This window comes from Physella acuta, unplaced genomic scaffold (genome assembly GCF_028476545.2).
Source record: "Physella acuta isolate Inbredline_101_S28 unplaced genomic scaffold, ASM2847654v3 ptg000155l, whole genome shotgun sequence".
Lineage (NCBI taxonomy): Eukaryota > Metazoa > Mollusca > Gastropoda > Physidae > Physella > Physella acuta.
The window spans coordinates 1,416,705-1,429,339 of record NW_026731674.1 but is presented as its reverse complement, the minus strand read 5'-3'; the positions used below and the strand labels follow the sequence as shown (position 1 = coordinate 1,429,339).

Sequence of the window (12,635 nt, the reverse complement as noted above, 5' to 3'; positions counted from 1 at the left end):
CATCATACTTTCATTTCTATACAGTCATACATCATACTTTCATTTCTATACAGTCATACATCATACTTTCATTTCTATACAGTCATACATCATACTTTCATTTCTATACAGTCATACATCATACTTTCATTTCTATACAGTCATACATCATACTTTCATTTCTATACAGTCATACATCATACTTTCATTTCTATACAGTCATACATCATACTTTCATTTCTATACAGTCATACATCATACTTTCATTTGTTCTATACTTGTGGCTACCTTCATTGAAAGAATTGTTTTCAATTTTTTCAAATACAGTCGTACCTTGACATATAGTACGTGATTTTTAAGATACCAGCAGTTGAGAGAATGATTCATTTTGCTTTTAGTTACGAACAAAATTTGATATAGGAGTGTCCATTCAGGCATTAGTCACAACTTAAGTGATTGGTTGTGTTTGTACATCAGCTGTAGATATGTGATTGGTTGTGTTTGTACATCAGCTGTAAATATGTGATTGGTTGTGTTTGTACATCAGCTGTAGATATGTGATTGGTTGTGTTTGTACATCAGCTGTAGATATGTGATTGGTTGTGTTTGTACATCAGCTGTAGATATGTGATTGGTGTATGTTTGTACATCAGCTATAGATATGTGATTGGTTGTGTTTGTACATCAGCTGTAGATATGTGATTGGTTGTGTTTGTACATCAGCTGTAAATATGTGATTGGTTGTGTTTGTACATCAGCTGTAGATATGTGATTGGTTGTGTTTGTACATCAGCTGTAGATATGTGATTGGTTGTGTTTGTACATCAGCTGTAAATATGTGATTGGTTGTGTTTGTACATCAGCTGTAGATATGTGATTGGTTGTGTTTGTACATCAGCTGTAGATATGTGATTGGTTGTGTTTGTACATCAGCTGTAGATATGTGATTGGTTGTGTTTGTACATCAGCTGTAGATATGTGATTGGTGTATGTTGCAGGCACATCCGTACGGTAGCGCTGCAGATCGAAGTGACCAGGTATTTGACACAAGCTGGAGCTGCCCCCTCCACCACAGCCCCAACTTTGTTTGCACAAACTTCAGCACGCATGGAATTGGTTTCTATGGTAACGTTCACCTTATGTAACACTGAAGGTCAAATGACAAGTCAGTAGCAACCCACTGACTTTAATTTTTGGAAATTTTATTAAAAAATCAACATACAAATCCAACTAGCCTACTTAGTTTGTGCTTGACCAACAGGAATGAAATGAGCCAACCTGTACAAACAGGTCACCCAAGACGGCCATCTGATCAAACGCAGTATTTTATCTCCCCTTTCATTACTGAATTAATTTTTAATGACTAACCTAACGTCTAATTAGATTTTTAAAATTGATACTATGTCATCCAAGAATTGGGTTTGAACAACATTGCTGCATTAGAAGTGGGTCAATTGAGTCACAAACAAACAGACAGACATTGCTAAGTAAACAACCCACTATTGAAACATTTGACACAAGTCATAGCTAGATATAGTAGATGATCCTTTCATTCAGAAAGTACTTATTTCTTATACTAGATATAGTAGATGATCCTTTCATTTGGAAAGTACTTATTTCTTATACTAGATATAGTAGATGATCCTTTCATTTGGAAAGTACTTATTTCTTATACTAGATATAGTAGATGATCCTTTCATTTGAAAAGTACTTATTTCTTATACTAGATATAGTAGATGTTCCTTTCATTCAGAAAGTACTTATTTCTTATACTAGATATAGTAGATGTTCCTTTCATTCAGAAAGTACTTATTTCTTATACTAGATATAGTAGATGTTCATTTCATTCAGAAAGTACTTATTTCTTATACTAGATATAGTAGATGTTCCTTTCATTCAGAAAGTACTTATTTCTTATACTAGATATAGTAGATGTTCCTTTCATTCAGAAAGTACTTATTTCTTATACTAGATATAGTAGATGTTCCTTTCATTCAGAAAGTACTTATTTCTTATACTAGATATAGTAGATGATCCTTTCATTCGGAAAGTACTTATTTCTTATACTAAATATAGTAGATGATCCTTTCATTCGGAAAGTACTTATTTCTGATACTAGATATAGTAGATGTTCCTTTCATTCAGAAAGTACTTATTTCTTATACTAGATATAGTAGATGATCCTTTCATTCGCAAAGTACTTATTTCTTATACTAGATGTCATTTAGAGATTTGGATAGTGTAGGGTTAAAGATAGTTGGATCATTTGTATTGAAAGCGAGGGAGGGCTGGGGTTAATTCATCTGAGAGAAATCAGACAGGGGGGGGGGGGGGGGACAATAATGTAACTTGTATGTCTGTCTGTCTATATGTGTGTATAAAGCTGTGTATAAAGCTTTATGACTGATGTATGACTGTGTATAAAGCTTTATGACTGATGTATGACTGTGTATAAAGCTTTATGACTGATGTATGACTGTGTGTATAAAGCTCTATGACTGATGTATGACTGTATAAAGCTGTATGACTGATGTATGACTGTGTATGAAGCTTTATGACTGATGTATGACTGTATAAAGCTTTATGACTGATGTATGACTGTATAAAGCTTTATGACTGATGTATGACTGTATAAAGCTTTATGACTGATGTATGACTGTGTATAAAGCTTTATGACTGATGTATGACTGTATAAAGCTTTATGACTGATGTATGACTGTGTATAAAGCTTTATGACTGATGTATGACTGTATAAAGCTTTATGACTGATGTATGACTGTATAAAGCTTTATGACTGATGTATGACTGTATAAAGCTTTATGACTGATGTATGACTGTGTATGAAGCTTTATGACTGATGTATGACTGTATAAAGCTTTATGACTGATGTATGACTGTGTATAAAGCTTTATGACTGATGTATGACTGTGTATGAAGCTGTATGACTGATGTATGACTGTATAAAGCTTTATGACTGATGTATGTCTGTGTGTATAAAGCTTTATGACTGATGTATGACTGTGTATAAAGCTTTATGACTGATGTATGACTGTATAAAGCTTTATGACTGATGTTTGTATGTGTGTATAAAGCTTTATGACTGATGTATGGCTGTATAAAGCTTTATGACTGATGTATGACTGTGTGTATAAAGCTTTATGACTGATGTATGACTGTATAAAGCTTTATGACTGATGTTTGTATGTGTGTATAAAGCTTTATGACTGATGTTTGTATGTGTGTATAAAGCTTTATGACTGATGTATGACTGTGTATGAAGCTTTATGACTGATGTATGACTGTATAAAGCTTTATGACTGATGTATGACTGTATAAAGCTCTATGACTGATGTATGACTGTATAAAGCTTTATGACTGATGTATGACTGTATAAAGCTTTATGACTGATGTATGACTGTATAAAGCTTTATGACTGATGTATGACTGTATGAAGCTTTATGACTGATGTATGACTGTGTATAAAGCTTTATGACTGATGTATTTGTCTGTGTGTATAAAGCTTTATGACTGATGTATGACTGTATAAAGCTTTATGACTGATGTATGACTGTATAAAGCTTTATGACTGATGTATGACTGTGTAAAGCTTTATGACTGATGTATGACTGTATAAAGCTTTATGACTGATGTATGACTGTGTATAAAGCTTTATGACTGATGTATGACTGTGTATAAAGTTTTATGACTGATGTTTGTATGTGTGTATAAAGCTTTATGACTGATGTATGGCTGTATAAAGCTTTATGACTGATGTATGACTGTGTGTATAAAGCTTTATGACTGATGTATGACTGTATAAAGCTTTATGACTGATGTTTGTATGTGTGTATAAAGCTTTATGACTGATGTTTGTATGTGTGTATAAAGCTTTATGACTGATGTATGACTGTGTATGAAGCTTTATGACTGATGTATGACTGTATAAAGCTTTATGACTGATGTATGACTGTGTATAAAGTTTTATGACTGATGTTTGTATGTGTGTATAAAGCTTTATGACTGATGTATGGCTGTATAAAGCTTTATGACTGATGTATGACTGTGTGTATAAAGCTTTATGACTGATGTATGACTGTATAAAGCTTTATGACTGATGTTTGTATGTGTGTATAAAGCTTTATGACTGATGTTTGTATGTGTGTATAAAGCTTTATGACTGATGTATGACTGTGTATGAAGCTTTATGACTGATGTATGACTGTATAAAGCTTTATGACTGATGTATGACTGTATAAAGCTCTATGACTGATGTATGACTGTATAAAGCTTTATGACTGATGTATGACTGTATAAAGCTTTATGACTGATGTATGACTGTATAAAGCTTTATGACTGATGTATGACTGTATGAAGCTTTATGACTGATGTATGACTGTGTATAAAGCTTTATGACTGATGTATTTGTCTGTGTGTATAAAGCTTTATGACTGATGTATGACTGTATAAAGCTTTATGACTGATGTATGACTGTATAAAGCTTTATGACTGATGTATGACTGTGTAAAGCTTTATGACTGATGTATGACTGTATAAAGCTTTATGACTGATGTATGACTGTGTATAAAGCTTTATGACTGATGTATGACTGTGTATAAAGTTTTATGACTGATGTTTGTATGTGTGTATAAAGCTTTCTGACTGATGTATGACTGTATAAAGCTGTATGACTGATCTATGACTGTGTATGAAGCTTTCTGACTGATGTATGACTGTATAAAGCTCTATGACTGATGTATGACTGTATAAAGTTTTATGACTGATGTATGACCGTGTATAAAGCTTTATGACTGATGTATGACTGTGTATAAAGCTCTATGACTGATGTATGACTGTGTATAAAGCTCTATGACTTATGTATGACTGTGTATAAAGCTTTATGACTGATGTATGACTGTGTATAAAGCTTTATGACTGATGTATGACTGTGTGCATAAAACTTTATGACTTATGTTTCCAGATTCTGCTGTATGACTGTATAAAACTTTATGACTTATGTTTCCAGATTCTGCTGTGTTCTGATTTTAAAGTCAGCTTTGATCTGGCCACAAGGATCGTTAAGGTTTGGGCTTGATTATATCTCTAGTTATAAGACTACAGCACTAATGTCCTCCAACATAGGACTCGATACAGCACTAATGTCCTTCAGTATAGGACTCGATACAGCACTAATGTCCTTCAGCATAGGACTCAATACAGCACTAATGTCCTTCATCACAGAACCCACCCCACATGAGTGAACCCCGCCCCCTACATGAGTGAACCCCGCCCCCCACGTGAGTGAACCCCGCCCCTCACGTGAGTGAACCCCGCCCCCCACATGAGTGAACCCCGCCCCCCACATGAGTGAACCCCGCCCCCCACATGAGTGAACCCCGCCCCCCACGTGAGTGAACCCCGCCCCTCACGTGAGTGAACCCCGCTCCCCACATGAGTGAACCCCGCCCCCCACATGAGTGAACCCCGCCCCCCACATGAGTGAACCCCGCCCTATATGTATGAGCCTATGAATGGCATTTAGTGCACAAGGTCATGGCTGATAATAAACTAATATGTGGCCTCCCCTCCCCCCCCTCACTGTTTACCCCCCTCACTGTTTACCCCCCTCACTGTTTACCCCCCTCCCCCCACCTATTTGAGCACTGGCTAATCCTTAGCATATGACCTCCCCCCTCACTGTTTACCCCCCCCCCCCCCCCCCCACCTATTTGAGCACTGGCTAATCCTTAGCATATGACCTCCAGGAATGTAGGTTGAATCCAGCCTTGACCTTCACTCACTGCTCCAGGGAGCTGGCTAAGTTGGGACGTTTTGATGACATCATACAGCTGACCAAAGCCCTGACCTCAGCAGGGCTGGTGGATGAGGCAGGGATAGATGAAATAGTTGGCGCCTCCCTGCTGGTCATAGCAGACACACAAGCCCTCGACCAGAGCGACACTTTGATCCAACTGCTGACTTGTGACAATAACAAGGTAACTTGTGACAACAACTGGGTAACTTGTGACAATAACAAGGTAACTTGTGACAATAACAAGGTAACTTGTGTACCTCGACCAGAGCGACACTTTGATCCAACTGCTGACTTGTGACAATAACAAGGTAACGTGTGACAACAACTGGGTAACTTGTGACAATAACAAGGTAACTTGTGACAATAACAAGGTAACTTGTGTACCTCGACCAGAGCGACACTTTGATCCAACTGCTGACTTGTGACAATAACAAGGTAACTTGTGACAATAACAAGGTAACTTGTGTACCTCGACCAGAGCGACACTTTGATCCAACTTCTGACTTGAGACAATAACAAGGTAACGTGTGACAACAACTGGGTAACTTGTGACAATAACAAGGTAACTTGTGACAATAACAAGGTAACTTGTGTACCTCGACCAGAGCGACACTTTGATCCAACTTCTGACTTGAGACAATAACAAGGTAACGTGTGACAACAACTGGGTAACTTGTGACAATAACAAGGTAACTTGTGACAATAACAAGGTAACTTGTGTACCTCGACCAGAGCGACACTTTGATCCAACTGCTGACTTGTGACAATAACAAGGTAACGTGTGACAAGGTAACTTGTAACAATAACAGGTATTACGTACCTCAACCACTGGTAAATTACCCGAATTCGTTTTAATCAACACAACCTACACGTTATTAAAATGAGACACACAAAAATACTGAATACACTGGTACTTAGAGTTAATTGCTGCTTAAACTAGAAAATACAACATGGCGTCGTACATGTCTCTCTCTCCTGTGGATATCTAGTGGGCAGCCGTGCGAGGAAAATTCCTGCCTTATATACGACTCCAAAATTATGGGATGTCGTCCTCAAAGGACCAATGGGAGGAAGTAGCCAAAGCACGAGCCACACGAACTCAGTGGTGAAAACTATCAGATGAGCGTGATGGAAAATTTCTTTAGTTTGAACAACAGACCACTCAAGGCCAATTAAATAATCATAAAATCAAACAATTAAAAAAAGAAGACCTAATTAGGTCACACAGGGTAACGTGACAATAACAGGGTAACTTGTGACAATAACAGGGTAACTTGTGGCAATAACAGGGTAACTTGTGACAATAACAGGGTAACTTGTGGCAATAACAGGGTAACTTGTGACAATAACAGGGTAACTTGTGACAATAACAGGGTAACTTGTGACAATAACAGGGTAACTTGTGACAATAACAGGGTAACTTGTGACAATAACAGGGTAACTTGTGACAATAACAGGGTAACTTGTGACAATAACAGGGTAACTTGTGACAATAACAGGGTAACTTGTGACAATAACAGGGTAACTTGTGACAATAACAGGGTAACTTGTGACAATAACAGGGTAACTTGTGACAATAACAGGGTAACTTGTGACAATAACAGGGTAACTTGTGACAATAACAGGGTAACTTGTGACAATAACAGGGTAACTTGTGACAATAACAGGGTAACTTGTGACAATAACAGGGTAACTTGTGACAATAACAGGGTAACTTGTGACAATAACAGGGTAACTTGTGACAATAACAGGGTAACTTGTGACAATAACAGGGTAACTTGTGACAATAACAGGGTAACTTGTGACAATAACAGGGTAACTTGTGACAATAACAGGGTAACTTGTGACAATAACAGGGTAACTTGTGACAATAACAGGGTAACTTGTGACAATAACAGGGTAACTTGTGACAATAACAGGGTAACTTGTGACAATAACAGGGTAACTTGTGACAATAACAGGGTAACTTGTGACAATAACAGGGTAACTTGTGACAATAACAGGGTAACTTGTGACAATAACAGGGTAACTTGTGACAATAACAGGGTAACTTGTGACAATAACAGGGTAACTTGTGACAATAACAAGGTAACTTGTGACAATAACAGGGTAACTTGTGACAATAACAGGGTAACTTGTGACAATAACAGGGTAACTTGTGACAATAACAGGGTAACTTGTGACAATAACAGGGTAACTTGTGACAATAACAGGGTAACTTGTGACAATAACAGGGTAACTTGTGACAATAACAGGGTAACTTGTGACAATAACAGGGTAACTTGTGACAATAACTGGATATACAATACTTTGATTCAAGTGCTGCATTCAACTTTAATAATGGCCTTTGAAGTCAGTCCATCTTAGGGAAGCTAAGTGGTCATCCATTTATTTCATCCACAAATAAATAGTTGCAATATTTTACGTTAGTGCAGTGAAAATATATCAGGAAAATTAGTCAATGACAGATACTACATGCATCTGTTAAAGTACTGTCCCCTGTTAGATTTGTTAAAGTACTGTCCCCTGTTAGATTTGTTAAAGTACTGTCCCCTGTTAGATCTGTTAAAGTACTGTCCCCTGTTAGATCTGTTAAAGTACTGTCCCCTGTTAGATTTGTTAAAGTACTGTCCCCTGTTAGATCTGTTAAAGTACTGTCCCCTGTTAGATTTGTTAAAGTACTGTCCCCTGTTAGATTTGTTAAAGTACTGTCCCCTGTTAGATTTGTTAAAGTACTGTCCCCTGTTAGATCTGTTAAAGTACTGTCCCCTGTTAGATCTGTTAAAGTACTGTCCCCTGTTAGATCTGTTAAAGTACTGTCCCCTGTTAGATTTGTTAAAGTACTGTCCCCTGTTAGATTTGTTAAAGTACTGTCCCCTGTTAGATTTGTTAAAGTACTGTCCCCTGTTAGATTTGTTAAAGTACTGTCCCCTGTTAGATTTGTTAAAGTACTGTCCCCTGTTAGATTTGTTAAAGAACTGTCCCCTGTTAGATTTGTTAAAGTACTGTCCCCTGTTAGATTTGTTAAAGTACTGTCCCCTGTTAGATTTGTTAAAGTACTGTCCCCTGTTAGATTTGTTAAAGTACTGTCCCCTGTTAGATTTGTTAAAGTACGTGATGGTTGGTTGACAGTAACTTGATGGTTGGTTGACAGTAACTTGATGGTTGGTTGACAGTAACTTGATGGTTGGTTGACAGTAACTTGATGGTTGGTTGACAGTAACTTGATGGTTGGTTGACAGTAACTTGATGGTTGGTTGACAGTAACTTGATGGTTGGTTGACAGTAACGTGATGGTTGACAGTAACGTGATGGTTGGTTGACGTGATGGTTCCTGCTTGTTTATTTCCAGATCAATGCCTTTATTTTATGTGGTAAACTGAGATCAGCCTATCTGCTTGCTGTCAAACGGGACAGGGTTGAGGATGTTCAAAGGATAGCTGGTGCAGCACAAAGACTTGGACAAACAGCTGTAAGAAATATTTGCAAGAAGTGGCTTGAACAGCACAAAAACTTGGACAAACAGCCGTAAAAAATACTGACCACCTGTGCCACTGACCACCTGTGTCACTGACCACCTGTGTTACTGACCACCTGTGTCACTGACCACCTGTGTCACTGACCACCTGTGCCACTGACCACCTGTGTCACTGACCATGTCACTGACCACCTGTGTCACTGACCACCTGTGTCACTGACCACCTGTGTCACTGACCACCTGTGCCACTGACCACCTGTGTCACTGACCATGTCACTGACCACCTGTGTCACTGACCACCTGTGCCACTGACCACCTGTGTCACTGACCACCTGTGTCACTGACCACCTGTGTCACTGACCACCTGTGTCACTGACCACCTGTGTCACTGACCACCTGTGTCACTGACCACCTGTGTCACTGACCACCTGTGTCACTGACCACCTGTGTCACTGACCATGTCACTGACCACCTGTGCCACTGACCCCCTGTGTCACTGACCATGTCACTGACCACCTGTGCCACTGACCCCCTGTGTCACTGACCACCTGTGTCACTGACCACCTGTGTCACTGACCACCTGTGTCACTGACCATCTGTGTCACTGACCACCTGTGTCACTGACCACCTGTGTCACTGACCACCTGTGTCACTGACCACCTGTGCCACTGACCACCTGTGTCACTGACCACCTGTGCCACTGACCACCTGTGCCACTGACCACCTGTGTCACTGACCACCTGTGTCACTGACCACCTGTGCCACTGACCACCTGTGCCACTGACCCCCTGTGTCACTGACCACCTGTGTCACTGACCACCTGTGTCACTGACCACCTGTGTCACTGACCACCTGTGTCACTGACCACCTGTGTCACTGACCACCTGTGTCACTGACCACCTGTGCCACTGACCACCTGTGTCACTGACCACCTGTGTCACTGACCACCTGTGTCACTGACCATGTCACTGACCACCTGTGTCACTGACCACCTGTGCCACTGACCACCTGTGCCACTGACCACCTGTGTCACTGACCACCTGTGCCACTGACCACCTGTGCCACTGACCACCTGTGTCACTGACCACCTGTGTCACTGACCACCTGTGCCACTGACCACCTGTGCCACTGACCCCCTGTGTCACTGACCACCTGTGCCACTGACCACCTGTGTCACTGACCATGTCACTGACCACCTGTGTCACTGACCACCTGTGCCACTGACCACCTGTGTCACTGACCATGTCACTGACCACCTGTGTCACTGACCACCTGTGTCACTGACCATGTCACTGACCACCTGTGCCACTGACCACCTGTGCCACTGACCACCTGTGTCACTGACCACCTGTGTCACTGACCACCTGTGTCACTGACCATGTCACTGACCACCTGTGCCACTGACCACCTGTGTCACTGACCACCTGTGTCACTGACCACCTGTGTCACTGACCATGCCACTGACCACCTGTGTCACTGACCACCTGTGCCACTGACCACCTGTGTCACTGACCACCTGTTCTGGCATCACTGACGTATGTGCAGGTGCATGTAGAAGACAGACCTATTTGAATTGTTTTAATTATTTCCATTTACTTTCGTATGTCCCTAAAATAAATGTAAAACAAATGTTACAAATCAATTCTTCATTTATTGTATTGACGATTAGACGAAGGACTAAGTTATGTACAATTCCAGCGTGAGATATAGACCTAGACGTTTTTTAAAATACTTGAATTTTAAAATAGAACTAGACTACCAGTTAACCTTGGATAACAGTGCCTTTTGGTGGAGGGGGGGTTGGGGGGGGGGGGGCTGGGGGTCATCCATAAATGATGTCATGTTTGTTTGATGATTTTTATCATTCGCCTCCCCACTGTCACACATCATCACAAAAAACCAGACCCATTTTAAACGACGCCACACCTCAGACAACATGTTTGTCTTTTAAAACTCCAATTTCAGTTGAGCATGGGTCTGACCACACTTACCCTTCATAAGTTGAGTACATAGAAACAGGCCAACTCTACTTTACCTGCCCAAGTCCAAAAGGCAACTTTATCATTCACATCTAAAAAGATCAGAAAGAAGTCACACACGTTTTTATCTTTTAAAAACAAATTTGTTTCTATATTTTCTGAGTTCAACCCTCATTAGAATAATAAGATGCTAACGTCAAACTAATATTAATGAATTAGAACCAATCACGAATCTTATTTTAATTAAGTTATATCCTCATTTAGACAATTCCATTACTGTAAAAAAAAAAGATTTATATAAAATAAATAAGACCTTAAATAGTTTAGTAGAGAAAGTATTCATTGTGTTATTGGCCTAATCTAGATCAGTAGTTCCCGAACTTTTTCGAGTGGCGACCTCCTTTTATTAAAAATAAGTGACCTACGATCCCATAATATAATTAAAAAATTGAAATCAATAAGCACTAAAAATAAGTTTTTCTAGTAGACTTTCAATATGAATTATTCTTGATCACTATTTTAATACGATGAGTAAAATTGCATGCTATTAACTAAACATCCGCTGTATAGTTTGTTTTTAACGCTAGCCTCACACACAGTCATACATCAGTCATAAAGTATAAAGCTTTATACACACAGTCATACATCAGTCATAAAGTATAAAGCTTTATACACACAGTCATTATCAACATTTATTTCTTTGTTTTGTTTTTAATTGGATAAGTTTCAAAACCCACTCTCACAGAAATATGTAGACACAAAAGAAACTAAAGCTCGAAAGGCAATCAGTTTCAAGTTTCGGTATAAATGGTGCATACTATACCAAAATTGTGTGAGCTGTTTTTCATCTGACGCCGAATCATTCCACGAATTCATCGGGAATGCTGGCAACATTGAGGGAAGCAGAGAATAGGTAACGTATCAATGCAGATTCTTCTTCTTTCAGCTCATGGAAAATAATGCCGCTGTTCGTTTTCAAGAGATTCAAATTGCCCAGAATCCTCTTTCAAAATTTTATTTATTTCACAATCAGATTCATCTACCACACTGCAGAATTTCTCAAACAGCGATATTTCCAAGATTTATTTTCTTCGCCAATTTTGCAGATTTGATAAAAATGCTCAGAGATTATCAAGAGAAGAGATTAAAAAGATCAATCGTTTCTTTTCCCTGAAGCTTCAGGTTAAGCTTATGTTGATGTTCAAATATATCTGCTAGGTTTGCTGGTCTCTCCAACTACTCTTGGTTGTTAACATTAATGTCCCGTAACGCCCGCTGCCGCCCGCTTACAATACGCTTAGAAAAATTAAATTTGTTTCATCAAAATATGGCCTACAAATCCTAATTTTTAACTAAACAGGAAGTCGGATAGTTTCAGCATCCTTTT

At 39.2% G+C, this 12,635-nt stretch overlaps 1 protein-coding gene across 1 annotated transcript; it reads left to right on the top strand.

Moving 5' to 3' along the window:
* The first annotated feature begins 983 nt into the window (after positions 1 to 983).
* On the top strand, positions 984 to 9,611 carry LOC131935695 (zinc finger FYVE domain-containing protein 26-like). Its single transcript, XM_059292227.1, has 4 exons — positions 984 to 1,104; positions 5,003 to 5,059; positions 5,742 to 5,972; positions 9,144 to 9,611. The coding sequence occupies exons 1-4, from the start codon at positions 1,087 to 1,089 to the stop codon at positions 9,321 to 9,323; spliced, it is 486 nt and encodes a 161-aa protein (XP_059148210.1). The 5' UTR covers positions 984 to 1,086; the 3' UTR covers positions 9,324 to 9,611.
* Positions 9,612 to 12,635: the final 3,024 nt, after the last annotated feature.

Coding starts and splice junctions, on each gene's coding strand:
- LOC131935695 (XM_059292227.1), top strand. Junction 5,060..5,741: donor TGGCCACAAGGATCGTTAAG/GTTTGGGCTTGA, acceptor TATGACCTCCAG/GAATGTAGGTTGAATCCAGC. Junction 5,973..9,143: donor TGACTTGTGACAATAACAAG/GTAACTTGTGAC, acceptor GTTTATTTCCAG/ATCAATGCCTTTATTTTATG.